Here is a 17,983-nt window from a genome sequence, read left to right on the forward strand (position 1 = left end):
TCACGGCAGTACGTATTATTACAATGTGCTGATTCATCATTAATAATTCTACTCTCTTGAGAGCTGGTGACACATTATAATCTCCTAGTGCGAACTCAAATATATTATTGTGCTGATTGCCGCTTGCTGCCAAATTCTGAAGATCAATGAGTGTAACTCAATTGCGAGTGTTATTTTCTGGTGAGTCTTTCTGTATATGTATTTGGTGGCTGGTTATAAGTGTTACTTCTCCTGCAGAGTGAATTCATTGATCAATCCATTTTTTTCACAGGGATTTAAAATATTCCCTGATGGTCTGTGCTATTTACACGCCAGATTATCACCAACTATACTGTCCTCATGTGAATTAGCATTGGTTTTCTGGAAACCATTTTTTTAAATTAAAAAAAAAACTGTTCTTAACTATTAACATCTTTCTAATATGTGGAAATTCACTGTGCAGCAACGTTTTTTCGAATTTTTTTAACACTTTTTTTTTGTAAATACGCGTTTTTAAATTGTACGTAGGTAGCTTGTCCATGTATTACCCATAAAGAACTTGTGCTTCACGTTAAAACTAATAACGTTACGATTCTTTTCTTATGTAATGACAGAGAACCAAATAAGATGTAAAGTTTTCCAATCAATGAGAATAATACTTAGGCGAAATAGATTTTCAAAAGTGGCTAAAATATTAACCCTTCAAGCTAATTTGTTCTCAATGGTCTCACAGAAATCATTGTATCTCCTTTACTGACATAGTAAGAAATATGATCTAAATGGTGTTAAAAAGAAAAAACACCATGCTTTATATTCAAATCTATAAATTAATCAAAAAATAATTAAAATATAAACCTCTATGAAACCAAAGATTCCAACCGCAATTTGAAAAAAACTTATGAAACTTCGTGACTTTTTAACTAATTATTTTTGTATAAAACAACAAAAAAATAAGATGACAGTAACATTTACTGTCAAACATGTAATTTTATATATATTTTTTTTTTGTTAGTAATTTTAGTTACTTACAAAAATGTAAAGGGAACCATTTTTATATATTTTTTTATGTATGCATCAAAAATTTTATTATTTCAAAAAATAAATTTTTATTTCGAATAATAAAATTTCCTTTTATTTATTTTTTTTAATTTAATGTAAATCAAATTTATTATCATTCAGTTCTGCAAGTATATTTTGGTTTTTGTTATTGTTACAGCTGTTTCGGCTTTCAAGGCCATTTTCATACTGTGGTTATAACCATGTTTAGACGACTTATTTATGATTCTATTTTACCTCCTCCAAATTTAAAATGATTTATTACCAGTTAAACTGATTTACTGATAAAATAATTGTGACAATAGGTTTCATATTCTGTGGGGGTATTTTGAAGTCTGTTTTCCCCACATTAATGTTATCTTAATTGTTTAATAATGATGCGGCTGCTATTAATTTATTTAAATGTTGTATATTGTTTGGGTTTTGTGAACATACTTAGAAGCGAGGAATAAATAATTTTCCTTACTTTATTAATTAATATTATATTAAGGTCATTGGTTCTTTTATTGATTTCTAATTGTTCAAGTAAATTTAATCTAAGGCCCTTTCTTTCTATATGCTAGGGTTTAAGTTCATTGTTGTCAAGTGGGACGTGATTATTCACTAAGAGATGTTCTCCAAATTTTGAAAAAGTGCTTTTATTATTATAACATCTTTTATGTTCTTTGAATCTAGATGAGAAAGCCCTTCCCGTCTGTCTGATATAAGTAGCGTTGCAGTCGGCGTGGTCACATTTTAATTCATATATGCCACTATTATTATGTTTAGGATTTCTAATTTTAGAATTTTTAAGGTTTGTTGCAGAGATGTGCTTTATTTCAAATAAATCCATTTCAAATGGAAATTCAAAATGCAAAATGGGTATTTTCCATTTTGCATTTTAAATGCTTTTCTAAAAACCATTTTGCATTTTAAATGCTTTTCTCAATGCATTTTCCATTTTAAATGCTTTTTTGCAACATTCTTCCTACTATCTCCACTCATCTTTTTTTCATAAGCCCCAAATATCAGTTGGTATGAGAGATAATTTACATTTGTCAAGTTGCTCTCTGGTAGGAGCCCTGGCAATTGAGTGATACCATTACAAAACATACTGATTCAAATACTGAACATGGGGCCATGACGCTGTAATATTAAATGTTAGATAGCAGTTTCTATGTTTTTACGTTGGTAACATTAGTCCCGCGCAAATTTTTTGTGGTTTCATAATCTGTAGTCTTTGGATTTACCATCATGTTATATGTTTGTTCTACATTGATGTCCATTATTAAATGACAAAATTGTTTAAAAATTCTATAATTATTTTAACCTTTAACTATGGACGTGAAAAAAAAATCACACTCCCATGGACGTCGGGTCACACAGACCCCTTCATAAAATTCTTCTAATTTTCAAACCTGGACCAATCTGACTTTAGCAAGGAGTTTATATGTATATAGTATTTATTAATAAAAGATCGAGTAATAAAAATAATCAACTTTTATTCATATTTTAATAATTATCTCCAAATTTAACAAACCTAGTAAGTTTTCAGTCTTAATTGACTTGAGATCATATTAAGGCTCCTTAATTATAGTAGGTATTACAAAAATCAAAACCAATAATTTTTCATAGCTAATAAAAGAAACAGTAACAAAAAGTCATAAAAAAAACTTCTGACAGAAATAAAATAAAAATTCTCACAAGGATCAAACTTATGTAAAATTACTGGCACTCAGAACATAGAGGCTTGGAACACTGAAGACAAACTGGCTTCTTGCAGTTAATACAGGCATGGGTTGTCTTTCTAGAGAGCTTTGATGGGCAAAATGTACATCTTTTAGGATTTTAAGGACCAACTTCTTCAGCCTGTATTGCCGCTGGGGGCACATCTGCACCTAATATATTTGTATGGAAATTATAGTCAACGGGTCTCCCAGGCCCTGGTCAAATTTTAAATTATTATTACTCACGTAATAAGTGTCGGATGACGCGATGTTCTCCCTCCTTGGTCATAACACAACTAAAACTGAAGCTACTGAGACGCGCGGGGATGGCACGCGCGGGGAAGGTGTTTATTCCGAGAAATTGAAGAAGGGGTTGGGCCTCTGAGACCCGACGTCCATAGTTAAAGGTTAATTGTTTGACCTAAGAAACCATTTTGCATTTTCAATGCATTTTGAAAATAGATATTTTGCATTTTGCATTTGAAATGCTTTTCTAAAAACCATTTTGCATTTTGCATTTTCAAATGGAAAAGTTTTGACCCATTTCCATTTTGCATTTCAAATGGTTTTGGGTACCCATTTTGCACATCTCTGGTTTGTTGTAAGTTATTATTGGTTTTGAAAACTATATTTAGACCGCATTTTTTAATTTCTTTTGCTATTTTTATGGATATTGGAACGATGAATTCGAGACATGCAAATTTTTTATTATTTACCGGGTATATTAAATTAATTTTATTTTTATATATCTTGATTTTTATAATTTTGTTCAATGTTATTTATGTAGTAACCATTATTAACCACGATGGTTTGTATCGTTGCTTTTTCTTTCTCATACGCTTTACTGTCCAAGGGAATGTTAATTAGTCTATGTACCATTGAATGGTAACATGATAATTTATGAGACCAAGGATGATAATTTGAATTTACTGTAGTGTCTGAAAAGCTAAATAATTAAATGAAAAAAAAGTACTTTTCAAAGAATATTATATACAACAAGGACATTCACAAACATAATAAAAGAATTAGGCTACCTAATAAAGAAATTAGGCTACCAAAAAAGGAAAAATCCAATACACAAATATGGTTTAACTAGCTGACGTGTACCCAACGTTGCTTGGGGTTATCTTTAGGAAATAGACATATACCACAGTGGACTTTTATGTAGACATTTTTAAGATACACAATTCTGTAGTGCATTAGTTTTTAAGGTATATCATAAGGTTTAGCCAGCGTTAGCAATATTTTTTTTACGACTTGATTACAAAACATCGACTTTTCTCAACTTTCTATAAATATAATATGCATGGATTATATAGATAAACCTTTCGGAAGAAATTCTCTAAATAATGGTGAAAACCCTATCAAAATCCGTTGCGTAGTTTAGATAAACTAAGCGCACAAACAGACAGATGTGGATAGCGAATTTATTTTATACTATTTAGAGATGGAATCCACTTGAATTACGAATTCCAGTTGGCAACCGACAGGGAAAGTGTTTTATAACAAAATAATCAGAATTTGATGTTTTAATTTTTATTATATTAAATTATAAATATCTTACCAATACAATTTTTTATACCTACTTAATAAATTAATATTACGTACATTTTACGTGGTGACATTAATCTCTTGTACGCCAGCGTATCCTTAAAGGGTAATACTAAAAACTCAATTATCTGAATGTAACTATTTTGGAAAAGTACTTATGGTAGATTATATACTATTTTATAATTTTATAAACACATCATCTGGTAGGTCGGTAAATTTTACAAAAACATAATTACGAAAATTCAAGTTATTATGAAAATAGAATCAGCTGGCGCACGGAGAAAATTTTGCATCGGCGATCAAGAAGATAATGGGGAATCTAAATTTCATCAATTTATTATAGTAAATAATAAAATTTGGACGATTTGTATAGCGCCTTTTTTGTGAAAAATCACCTCAAGGTATATACAGTATTTACTGGAATGTTTAAAGAAATGTTAAACATTAACAAACTCCAGCATCTGTCTTTCCTACATCATTTAATCCGGGCTTCTTCATGGTCAGAGCCTCTCAGTATCGCCCCGGTGTACGAGTAACCATTCAGAATTGAAATGTTGCTTGAAATGGCTTTCACGGGTTTGGTGACGGACTGAATAGCCAATTATGTCCCCCATCTTCTTCCCCTCCGCACTACCTTCAGAGTCACAACACCGCAGTTGGAGATGCAATAGTCTCAGACGGTTGTGAGCAGTTGGAACTCTTATGCGGTACCCACATCACAAATTAAAAAGGCCCACATTAACAAATCCCTTCATACAGCCCCTTCCATGACCCCCCTCACAAATTAATCTATTTTTTTCCCAACCCTATTCTTCATTCTGTATATACCTACATATATACTTTTAAACCACCCAGTCTTTTAGAAAAATTACAGTATTAGTATTGATTTTGGTTTTTTTAGATTCACATCTACCACAGTAGTTATTTAGTCTGGAAATTATGCAAAATATAGATAAACTAGTTTAGGTTAGTATAGATTCTGTTAGCATAAAAATGAAACATTATTTTGACTGCTTGCTTATTGAAATTGAAACTATGATCGGCTGTTCAACATTTTAATACATGGTTTAGTATTGGCAGATGTGAAACTGCAAACATGATAAGTTAGGTTAAGATAGTTTCCGTCAGCATAAAAGGCCACATTATGTTGGCTGCCTGCTTATTACACTTATACTTTTAACGCACTGTTCCAGGTTTAGTAGACTTGAAACTAATAAGTACCAAAATTTCTGTATTTTTAACATCTGGAAGCTCCAAAGGCAAAATTTTATATCTTAGCTTAGGAATATTCTCAGCCCTGCATACGAAGAGTTTAAAATATTAAATCATAGCCAGATACATCAAAAATAACCATAGATAATAGAAACAAGGGGAGATATGGCATTGAAGCGTGCCGACTGTCGCCGAGCTACGACCAAAGAACACAGATTATCAAAGTCAATAAAAGTTTTGCTTTTGGTGTTTAGATAGAAACAAAGGCGGGGCGCTGTTGTGCGCAGATGAGATTTGCATTAGTATGGGTGAATGATGTTTTCCCTTATTTCTATTATCTATCATGAATGGAACGCGTCATGGAATACATCAATTTGTCTTTTATTTTACAAAACTTAAAAATAAAAAAAATTATTTATTAATTAATTAAATATTAAAAAGTGGTGAATTAAGCGTAAATGTTGTGAGCAGATCGCCTCGCTCCGTTAGGTTCCAGTTCCACGCAAGGTCTTTCTTGTTAATATTTTACAAATTAGCTACTTATTTGTCCATTACGGAAATGATTGGTCCGGCTGGCTGGAGATCTGGACGCTTAGCAATCCACATTTGATCTGTAAAAAAAAAAGTAGGGTTAGGTAAGTAAAAAAATAAAAGACGGGTAAAATAAAAGCTAGGTTAGTACAGATGTAACGTGTGGGTTATAATTCAATCGACACACGACGGCAAACCCCTACTGAAGCAATCTCAACAGTAGCCGGAGTTTGCCGAAGGCGTCCAAACGTCTGAATGTTAGGTTACATATATTGTGGTCACGAACATCCAAAAAATCCTTATCCAAAAAAGTTCTTTATAAAAGCAAGCCGAGCAGGTAGGGAAGTCCCCGCTGCCAGCGCCTCGCGCGCTGCTCCTTTCGGAGCAAGCTCAAGAAGATGGTTCATTCTTAAAATAAGAAGAAAGGACGTGACTCTGGGAGGACTTGAAACAAAATACAATCCACTAATGAATCTGAACACTGATCTTTTTTTATGATCGCTTCTGTTTGAGGAACGAGGACTTGGCTATACTGCACTACCGTCATCGGTTATGACGCAGCAACTATTCGGAAATGACGCAGCGAGTAATGGATGATTGCGGAACGGAGCTTTGAGACACACACAGGAGGAAGCCGAGGAATGGGATATCAAGCTTCAAGTCTACAATCGGTGCACTCCTGTCATAATTTTGTCATAACATAAATTTTCCCGAAATGATTCGCACTCTCTCTCTCTCTCTTTTACTTGACGTAGCTTTAAATTTTATCAGCTATAATAATGTATTTTAACCCTTGAGACGTTGTTGATTTGCACGGATCGAACCTTCTACAAGCTTCCATTTTTTCAAAGACTATTTCGTTCTCTTTCTGACATAAAAGAAATAATTAATTTTTAGATGAGAGGAAGAGAGATATATGCATTTTAATAATGTGCGGTCGTTCTGGGACAAATATGGTCTTAGGAGAGTATAATGCGCGCACGGCATTTGGGACTGTTTGGGTCTTAAAAGGTCCCAAGGGTTAAGTGAGAACAAGTGAGTAATTTTTTCTTATTCTTCAATCCATTGTCCCATAATCCTTTGAAAGAGATTGCATGTTCTACATCTATACACTATAACACGCTGCATTTTAGTGCACAACATAGTATGTAACACCTTTGTATGGTACATTTTAGTGCACAACATAGTATGTAACACCTCTGTATGGTACATTTTAGCGCTCAACGTGTTTGTAGGCTACAATGAAGGAATACAGGAAGTACAGAAAAAACCACAAGGTATAATACAAAAACAATCAAAACTGGACAAATTTAAGGGAGGCCTACATCCAAAGCTCATTCTTGAAGAGCTAGGCTATCAACTGTCTGTCTGTAACACATACTAAGATATTTTGACACATTTCTTGTCAAACCAAGAACTCAAACCCGTAGAAACTCATAGTCACTGGTAAAGCAAAATCAACAATGCTTTGAAGAGATAAATTTGCACCCTTGACCTTAAACAATGACAAGTCAAAAATTTACATTGCAGAAATTGCATTCTATGCAGAAATATAGAATACATTATTAAATACCCGCTCAAATCACATCTCTAAACGAACTGTACAAATTTGCAGACAGAAAATATCATACACATTCTCTGATTTCTTTCCAAGAATTGAAACTTTGAATCCTATTATCTCAGAATTCTAAAATTTCATTTTTGTGTTGATGGTGCAGAAATATTAAAAACATTCTTAAATACTTCCTTAAAATTTCTAAACGAACTGTACTAATTTGTAGACAGAAAATACCACACCACATTCTTTGATGTCTTTACAAAATTGAAACTTCAGATACAACTATCTCAGAATTACAAATTTGCATTTTTGAGTTAATAGTGCAGAATTACTGGAAACATTCTTATGCTACGTATACATATGCGAGCCGAACTGCCAAACTGAACCTTATGAGAAAGGAATGAAGCAACCGCAAATGGCGCGAAACGCCGCTTGCAATTCCGTGGGTCGGTTCGCGTTTCGGTACGCAAATGTATACGTACCATTAAATACCTGCTCAAAAACTCTCACATATCTAAATGAACTGTACAAAATTTGTAGATAGAAAATATCTAACATATTCTTTGATTTCTTTCCAAGAATTAAAAATCCTATTATCCAGAATGCGGCTTCTTGACATGCTGCGTAAACACCGCTTGCAGTTGCTTCGTTCCTTTCCTGTAATTCATGGCTCATAAGACTAGGGGTGTGAAACATCACCTACAGCTGGAACGTATCCTTGGCTCTCCACGCAGCCCAGTACCGCGAAGGTACTGGAGGAGCCTCAGGAACGAGGCAATAACTAAAGAAGAATTTCCAAAGCTGGACGCCAGAAGATTGATAGAGATATGGTTCACTCACGAGTCAGTCTCCACCGAGTCTCTGGCCTGACTCTGCAGCACGGCAAGGTGCCTCTGAGTAAGCAGCACCAATACCAGAGACAGCAGCGACACGACGCATCCCAGAACCAACGTAGCCGTCTCCCAGTGGCGCGCCGGCAGCACTAGCAGGCGCAGGGACATGCCCGCCCACACTGACTCCGTCCACGAGGAGTACACGCCTGATTTGAAGTCGTAATCTACGGACAAAAATATTACATCATTATTATTGTGGTCTGTATAGCAGGGTACTCATCTAGCCGTGTAACATGTAACGTAACTGATATTGTATCAAGTGAGTACGTAGGCGCGAGCCTACTGCGAGCCGCTCGCGGGTGGAGCGCAGTGTGATCGCAGCAAGCCGCCGACGGCGGATTCACTGCGATCACACTGCGAGCACTAAAGGCGGATCCGGGAGCTCGTAGCTGGATACGCGGTTACCGTGGACGAGCCGTACCCACTTGCAGATTGATACAGTATCAGTTACGTTACACGGTGCTACACTCTTGGTGAGTACCCTGCTTTAGAGGTGTCTGGGGGTAAAATGCACTAACTTCAGGAGGAGATTCTAAATTATGGTACTACAAATATAAAAAAAATTTCAACTTTATAAGGTAAAAAAAGTTGAATTGTTTGTATGAAGAAAAAATCTTCTATGGAAAAATATTTTTGAATGGGAAAAAAACAATGGAATATTTATCTTTTTTACTTATACCATCTAGAAAGTTAGTGCACTTTACCCCCGGACACCCTGTATAGCCAAAGCCCATTGTGCTATCTCCCATGTTCCCAGTTATTCCTTTGACTGTATCCCAGTTCCTTTACTGAAGTTGATCAGGGTTGTCATCAGATGTTTGGCAACGTACTGGTTCCATACAGTGGCTTCCCAGGTATCTCTGATGGCATTCCTTCCATCAAGAGATGGTTAACTACAGTAACCAAGGACGAGTACTCCCAGGTTAATGACTATTCAATAAAACACTGAAAAAAAATTTAATTTGACACCCGCACAAAGTCATAATTGCATCTGTGTCTAGTAATCTTGGACTCAAAAAATATACCCCTAGAGGTGCACAGCTGCAATCTGGATGCTTAGTAAAGAAGTAGTAACATGTCTTTGGGGGGTGCATTTCACTTTTCACATGGCTAACTGTCACATAAATATTTTGTGACAAGTGTAGTTCCTGCCTAATTGGGGTTATTTTGTCTATGGTGTTTTTTTTTTGAAGTTTGGCAATATTTTTTAAGGAAGAAGAGAAGTTTTTGTTTATGGGCACTTCCTCCCCGGGTGAGCTTGGGCAGCTGGACGGTGACAGGAGTCACTCGCCATTTAAGGTGTTTTAATCTGAGTTAATCATGTGATTAGAAGTTATTCTTATCTTTTAAAAAAGGCGCGGGGTGGTTTTTCCTAACACGAATAGTTCGTGTTGGTTATTATTTTTTAGTGGAGGTTATGGAACCCCGCTTTTTATCCAGTGTTGGCCAGTGGTCATGTTTGTAGTTCTCGTGTTTCGGACTTGAAACCGTAAATAGATTGGTCCTAGCTGTGGCTAGAAGTTTATGGCTGTTTATCCCCGCGTCGCGAAGTGACGGATTGCTGTTCCCGAAGTCCGTAAGACGAGTCTGGTTGGTTACCACGTGCTGCGGACTTGAAGATCCTACAGGCGCACGTTGAAGGAGTTGCGCCCTCCTGTCTCCACTAAGTGAAGGATGTCCTGGCTCCGTAAGACGAGTCTGGTTGGTTACCACGTGCTGCGGACTTGAAGATTCTACAGGCGCACGTTGAAGGAGTTGCGCCCTCCTGTCTCCACTAAGTGAAGGATGTCCTGGCTCCGTAAGACGAGTCTGGTTGGTTACCACGTGCTGCGGACTTGAAGATTCTACAGGCGCACGTTGAAGGAGTTGCGCCCTCCTGTCTCCACTAAGTGAAGGATGTCCTGGCTCCGTAAGACGAGTCTGGTTGGTTACCACGTACTGCGGACTTGAAGATTCTACAGGCGCACGTTGAAGGAGTTGCGCCCTCCTGTCTCCACTAAGTGAAGGATGTCCTGGCTCCGTAAGACGAGTCTGGTTGGTTACCACGTGTTGCGGACTTGAAGATTCTACAGGCGCACGTTGAAGGAGTTGCGCCCTCCTGTCTCCACTAAGTGAAGGATGTCCTGGCTCCGTAAGACGAGTCTGGTTGGTTACCACGTGCTGCGGACTTGAAGATTCTACAGGCGCGCGTTGAAGGACTTGCGCCCTTCTGTCTCCACTAAGTGAAGGATGTCCTGGCTTCCGTCACGGGTCTGTTCCCCTCTACCGGAGTCAAGTTTTCGTTCGCCACCCGTTGTTTTTCCTTCGATTCTCGGCCACGTAAAGTTAGCTTAGTTTGGTTCAGGAGTCCATCTGGTATGTGCCTACTTTTATTCCTATTGTTACATGGGTATTATTTGTACTCCCTTGTTGTTGTACTTTTGATGGTTTCATTATAATTTTGATTAAGTACTTACTCTTTTTATTTCTGATTTCCCACCTTACTTGACAGAAAATTAACCCTACAATCTTGAGATTGAGTTCTTTGCTCTACCGTTTTTGTACCCTCTACTTGATCCTGAAGATCTCACTATTACATGTAAACATTGGAATGTTCCTACATTACATTGGCGTGCCAACTTATCCTACGTTACATAACGTTCATAATTTTGTATGTTCATGGACGGAGACATGGTTGAACCGTGAGAAATTTCATCAAGTTCTAATACAAAAGAGTAAAAAATTTACCTAATTTTCGAAATGTGTCATATTTTTAATTTTTATTATTATTTTTTTAAAATTTATTTATCTATTCACTTATACATACACTTTATAGGTATACATATTTACATTTGGTGTAAGTAATACAGTGTTCAGAAAAACATGCTAGAAGAACGAAATGTGATATGCAACTGTACATACATGATTGAAGCTTAGGTAGTAATGTTCTGTGAACACTTCACTAGGAGAACCTGTGCCGAGGTGTTCGCATGGGTGATATTCTGCTGTCATAGGTGGAAACACAATATCCTCCTTGGGAGTCTCTACCATAATTCCACCCATGGTGGCAATATTTTACATTATTAGGTTAGAAGTTAGAGGCTGTGTTGAATTTACTTTGAATTTTTGTGAATTTATTTTGAATATCTGAATTTGAAGCAATTCGGCCAACCTCGACAGTAATTGGCCGCGAAATTTCAATTTCCACGGAAATATGTTGTGGTTTTTACGAATTTACTTTGAGTATTTGAATTATGGCCGAATGTGACGGTAATCGTCTGCAAAATTTCGATTTACATGGGAAAATGTTGTATTTTTTGCGAATGTGCCTGCCATGACAGTAATCGGCTGCGAAAATTTGATTCACACATTTATTTAGAATATCTATCTAACTGAATTTGAAGGGGCGTCTGCGGAATAGTTATTTTCTGAAATAATTTTTTTCTTGTCATTTCTAATTATTTGGAAATTTGTTAATTCAAAATTTGGATTGTCCTGTGGATTTTGAATTAACGGGGTTCTAGTGTAAACGCAACTCACCGGGAATCTCAAAGGCGGGACTAGAGGCAATAGAGTAGTTGAGGTTGGCTCGATAGCAGTGTCCCTTCCCATCCAGTCCCAACATCCACTCGTACAATTGCTGGAAACAAAACACAGAATTATTCGTCTCGTACAGAGATTATATACTATGAATTGGGACGGCAGACTGTCAATCAACAGACTGTAATTATCACAATGTATGATGATCTTGAGTAAAAAAAGAAGAGACATAAGACAACCGTTCAAAATCTCTTATAGTTTTTCTTCTCTTGTGCTGTCTCTTTCGTGCTAGATGTCATTCTTTCGGTCGTTGAGGTTTCGGAGGTTAGGTAACAAATGGAACATTGTGTAACCGTGTGAGCTGATGATGCTAATGTTGAATGATTATTACGAATCGTAGCAGCAACCCGTTCTCATGTGACAAATGTCAACTGCGTGCAAATAAAAAAACAAACGAGACGCGCGGCGAAAGTACATGGAGCGCCTGAGATCTTCGGGAGCAGTATAGTACCTATATAGAATAATAGCAAAGCCGCCAGCCTACCTACTTACGGTCCGAAAGGTTCTACACTTTACTGGGCGCGTGTGACTACTGTATAAATACCACATCGAGGGTACCTAGAGGGCAGTCAGTGATAAGCAGTCAGTAAGTCAGTCCCTGGCAAGCGCTAGCTGCCTACTGAGCAGCCGTTCGGTTCTGCGCACAGCGCCCGCGCCTGCACCCCGCTCTTACCTCACCGCGCTGCCATGGGCCACCAACCTTCTACGCCTGGCCTCAAAGGAGAGGTTTCAACCAATCATCATCTCGGCGAGATTACAACAGCGATTGGCCTTGTGACATCTTCCCCGGCCACCACATACTTTACACTGGTGCACCAGGAAGACTCAACGTCTTCAGCAGCGATGAACACTACCATGACGACATCGTCGTTCGTTCTCAGCAAGTTTGGTCTCCACCGATGCGGTGTCGAGATACCAACTTCATTGAGGCGATCATGGACCACGGATTCACATCCCACCGTGATGTGACATACATGCTTCCCATTGTGATGCACATCAACTTCTGACGACATTGTAGTTTGTCTTCAGCAACAGTCGAGACACCTACTTCATCGCCGTGATCATGGACCACGGATTCACGTCCCACAGTGACGTGACATACATGCATCCCATCGTGATGCACATCAACAACTATGACGACATCGTCGTTCGTCGTCAGCAACAGTCGAGACACCGACTTCATCACCGTGATCATGGAACACGGATTCCCATCCCACCGGGCTACACTAGCCCACATGTCTCACAAGAGGTTAATTAAGAGCTTGACCTAAAAAGGGTCACAACAGGATGAATGAATCAACGCATGAACTCACGGGATCCATATCCTCGGCGTGACACAACTCCTGCGTCCTGTTGACAGGGGTGCCTGCCAGGAGCACAGACAGCAGCGCCACCTGCTGCGGATGCTGCGTCAGCCAGGAGGTGACTCCCACATACAGAGGGGCGGGAGGGCGCAGGGGCGTCAGGGCTGCGGGAGGCGGGGGTGCGCCCAGCGAGGCCAGGAGGAGTGGACATGTCGACGTCTCCAGATAGCAGTGGATCAGCTCGTCCACCTACAAAATATCAAACGCATAACTGACCACAGTGCTTTTTTAAGCCCGATAGAACTTAAATTGTAAAAATTTACTTATCATAAATGTTTTCAATAAATCGATTTCTTCTACGTAAACTATTGTATCTTCAAAATTCTGATTGTTGAGGAGAGCAGTTTAAAGTTTTTTTTGGTCATACAGCACAGAGGAGTTACGATACATGACAGTGTAAAATTAAAATTCCCACATAAAATTTGTACAGCATCCAAACTAAATACATTAAAAACTAAAAATTGCCATTTTGTAGGTTACAATAGTTTATGTAGGAAGGGTCGAAATATAATTACTAATAACATAAAATATACAAAACATATATGCAACCTATCTTGAAATATGCTTTCCAAATATGGAGTCCAAACTTTGCATAGGATATAGATCTAATAGAGAGGGTGCAGAGACGATTCACAAATATACCAAGAGCTTTGAAAGACCAGCAATATGAAGATCAAGGAACTACAATAACCAACATTAAAAGAAAGAAGAGAAAGGGTTGACTGGACATTGTGGCAACTATAAAGTTGCTCTTGCATTCAAGAACGCTTCATCACCAACATCTTTTGAATTCAATCCTAGGAAACACTTGCAAATATAATATTGGAAGCATGAAACAAACTTCTACAACATTTCATCGATGCTACAAATATAAATCAATTTAAAGCATGATTGGATTTTCATTTGGAGAGAAGAAAGAATTGACTAATTTTAAAATTTAAATTAACTCAATTACATACTATTAATCTTATTGTGAAATAAGATGTCTGCTTATTAATTAATAATACATGCCTTTTGAAAATAACTTCTGGCATACGGCTACCGCGACTGTTCTTGATGGAGGGCATTCTGTTGAAACTACATTTCGTGCGGATTAATGTCATCCATATTTCAAACTATATCATTGATCATGGTCCGGTAATGATCTTCATCGACTCATTTTATAAAAATTAAGGTCCCATGATTCCTAATATGATATCCCATGACAAATTGATGAACTAGGCTCTTGTAAACTTACAATGTAGGGGCTGGCCTTCAGGCTCCCCGTGTAGGCATTCCCCGTGATGTGGCGGTAGAGGGTGTGTGCCACCATGGTGGAGATGTTGGCCAGCCTCATCTGGATGCTGTCTGCGGGGACCAGGGAATCAGGGAAAGAGCCATCGGTCGTGGTATCTGCGTAAACAAACATAACAATTGTAATAATGCACATTTAGCGGACAACATTAATAGATTAGTAGTAGATTAATAGAGGAATTTTTTAACAATTGTTTTTCTCTTGTGTATCAAAGAATCATTTTACACAAAACTTATTATAATTATTGTGATGTTTGGTAATAAGTTGGGTTTTCAAGCGATAGATGGCACCAGTCATAAAGCTTACTCCAGAGTCCGACAGATGTCGCTAGAGTGTAGCAATTGCCTGTGGGATATTATTGCCGGACAACAAGCTTCTAGAAACGGAGAATTACCAACCCTCGGGTAATGAACAGTGTAGCTAAATCCAGACTTATTTATTGTAACGTAAATAAACGCAATTATAGTAAAAGAACCTTTTACTTTTCACAAGAGTTCCCAGCACTAAATCTGCATAGTAAAGCAGAGATATAACAATTATCTTCTTATACAATCGTATTATAAAGTTTAATGTCACTTCTTTCATTTAAAATTAACTTAATTTCATGTAAAATTGAATAAAAAATTCACAAACCTCTTTTGCGAAAATGCAAACAATGGCGGTCGATGACTTTATGGAATTTATTACAATTATTTGGAAGTGTTTATGGTAAACTTTTAAATGCAAATACAAGGCGTGGTGTTTCCACTTTTTAACACTACTTAACCTGTGGTGTCCCAGGAAATTCCAAGCTCAATTTCCAAAGGCTCAAATTCCAAAATCAAACGTCAAGTGTCCACTTAAATTTTTTTTGTGTCGCATTTTATAAGTATATGATAACAATTCTTTCAGATTTTGGTAGTTTATACAACTGTTGTTACTAATAATATTATTTTGTACAAGACACCTGTAAATAAATAATGCTAAAAATATAATTATTCATTATGATGTAAAAATTTTGACATTTCTTACGAAGTTAATTTTCATCACTTTTCTTGGGTGAAATATTATAAAAATTACATCAAAATAATGTACCTAGATAAAACTATCTTTCTGATGATACCTCAAATCTATTATTTCCACAGTCAATTTATATCAAAAATAATGAAAGAAGACGCTTTGACACTAAAAACGCGGCAAATATTTCGTTGGTATTCCACAGAAATTCTTTGTAAAAAATCTGAAAAGCTAGAAGTCATTCCGGTATTTGCTGCGTAAAGAACGAGAATAGCCCAAGCGATTGTGACCTTGTTCTTCATACAAATTCCTTATACATAAGGGTCAAAATCGCACATATTTTTTTTTTTTTTTTTAATTCGTAGATAATGTGCCGCACTCACATATGCGGTCCCGGGATATGACGGGTTAAATCATATATCTCACGGTAATACAAAAGGAGATCGAATGACTTTTATGAGTCGGTATCAGTTTGTGCTTTAAAGTACACAAGAATACTCTAATTCTATCTTTGTACTGTGTACTAAACAGAGATGTGCAAAATGGGTACCCAAAACCATTTGAAATGCAAAATGGAAATGGGTCAAAACTTTTCCATTTGAAAATGCAAAATGCAAAATGGTTTTTAGAAAAGCATTTCAAATGCAAAATGCAAAATACCTATTTTCAAAATGCATTGAAAATGCAAAATGGTTTCTCAGGTCAAACAATTAAAATAATTATAGAATTTTTAAACAACTTGGTCATTTAATAATGGACATCAATGTAGAACAAACATATTACATGATGGTAAATACAAAAAAACCACGACTACAGATTATGTAACCACAAAAAATTTGCGCGGGACTAATGTTGCCAACGTAAAAACATAGAAACTGCTATCTAACATTTAATTTTACAGCGTCACACAGTGGGCTGAAAATCGCCTTTCATAGACATAGAGACTTGAATTTTCAAGGGTATTTTTTTTTGGCTAGAAATGGATTCTGCTGATCATTACTATTCTATAAAATTTTGTATGAAGCAATTGCGTGTACAAATGAAGGAGTTATCATTTTTTAAAGAAAAATTTGTATGGCACTGACATTAAAAATGAGGCTATCTCTGGAATCATAAGGTTGGCCATTATATATCTTTTTAACTACTGTGAATCAAATAAACTTGTAGTAAATACCTCAAAGTGCAATAAACTATCATTTACACGTAACAAAAATAAAATTTCCTTTGATTATACATTAAACGGGACACAAATCAAAGAAGTAGATTCTATCAGAGACCTTGGGGTAATACTGGATGTGAAATTAAACTTCATTCAACACACTGATGCAATCATCAACAAAGCCAACAAAATGCTAGGATTTATAATACGTTTAACGAAACCTTTCCGCAACCTTAAGACTCTATATTCCCTTTACACAGCGTTCATCCGTCCCCACCTAGAACACTGCACACCGATCTGGACTCCTTTTTACCAAGCCCACATTGAAAGAATCGAAAGAATTCAAAAAAAATTTTTTAAACACATTAATTATAAACAAAACTTACATTTCTCAAATTACGCCGATTCTATTAATTACCACAAATTCAACTCACTTCATACACGACGTTTGGTTTTTGACCAAATTTTATTATTTAAAATTCTTAACAATGGCCTCGACTCACCAGAGCTAATGAATTTAATAAATATTCATATTCCAACAAGATCAACACGGCAATCCCATTTGTTTCATTTACCTACATGTAGAACTAACTTTAGAAAAAATTCACCAATTCCACGTATATGTGCCCAATATAATACTAAATTTCAAAACATAGATATTTTTAGCAATACACTTCACAAATATCGAATAGAAGTAACTCGTACGATCGAAAATTAATACTATAGTATGGAATGTATCCAGAGCATCTCCTATCCTCATCCTAAATTCCTATTCCTCCCCTCCTCACCTAAAATATATATATATATATTTTTTTTTTTAATGCAATAAAACTCCATCTCCAATCAATATTAATATAGGAGACTTTTTTGGCTTGACTGTTTTTAACATGTATATATTTATATTTGTATTTTATGTATAAGCTGTTTGTCTCTTACCTTTACCAATAAATAAATAAATAAATAAATAAATAAATATCCTTACACACAGATATACAACTATTTATTTGTATTTTTTTGACATACTTCGTATTGTGGCGCAACTTGCGATTTTTTTCTCCTTCATTTGTACACGCAATTGCTTCATACGAAATTTTATAGCATAGTA

General features: G+C 36.4%; 1 protein-coding gene across 1 annotated transcript in view; it reads right to left on the minus strand.

The window, feature by feature from the left end:
* Positions 1-4,270: 4,270 nt before the first annotated feature.
* Positions 4,271-17,983, minus strand: part of Nct (Nicastrin) — a 31,998-nt gene continuing 18,285 nt past the window's right edge. Inside the window, exons 11-15 of the mRNA XM_089647173.1 lie at positions 14,667-14,821; positions 13,379-13,618; positions 12,006-12,105; positions 8,434-8,650; positions 4,271-6,115 (exon numbers count right to left, since the gene is read on the minus strand). Of these exons, the coding sequence (XP_089503299.1) occupies positions 6,097-6,115; positions 8,434-8,650; positions 12,006-12,105; positions 13,379-13,618; positions 14,667-14,821 (731 nt within the window). The 3' untranslated portion in view covers positions 4,271-6,096. The remainder of the gene's footprint in view (positions 6,116-8,433; positions 8,651-12,005; positions 12,106-13,378; positions 13,619-14,666; positions 14,822-17,983) is intronic.

The sequence above is a fragment of the Hesperophylax consimilis genome, chromosome 26 (genome assembly GCF_061612785.1).
Source record: "Hesperophylax consimilis isolate HC1 chromosome 26, BYU_Hcon_1.0, whole genome shotgun sequence".
Taxonomy (NCBI): Eukaryota; Metazoa; Arthropoda; class Insecta; order Trichoptera; family Limnephilidae; genus Hesperophylax; species Hesperophylax consimilis.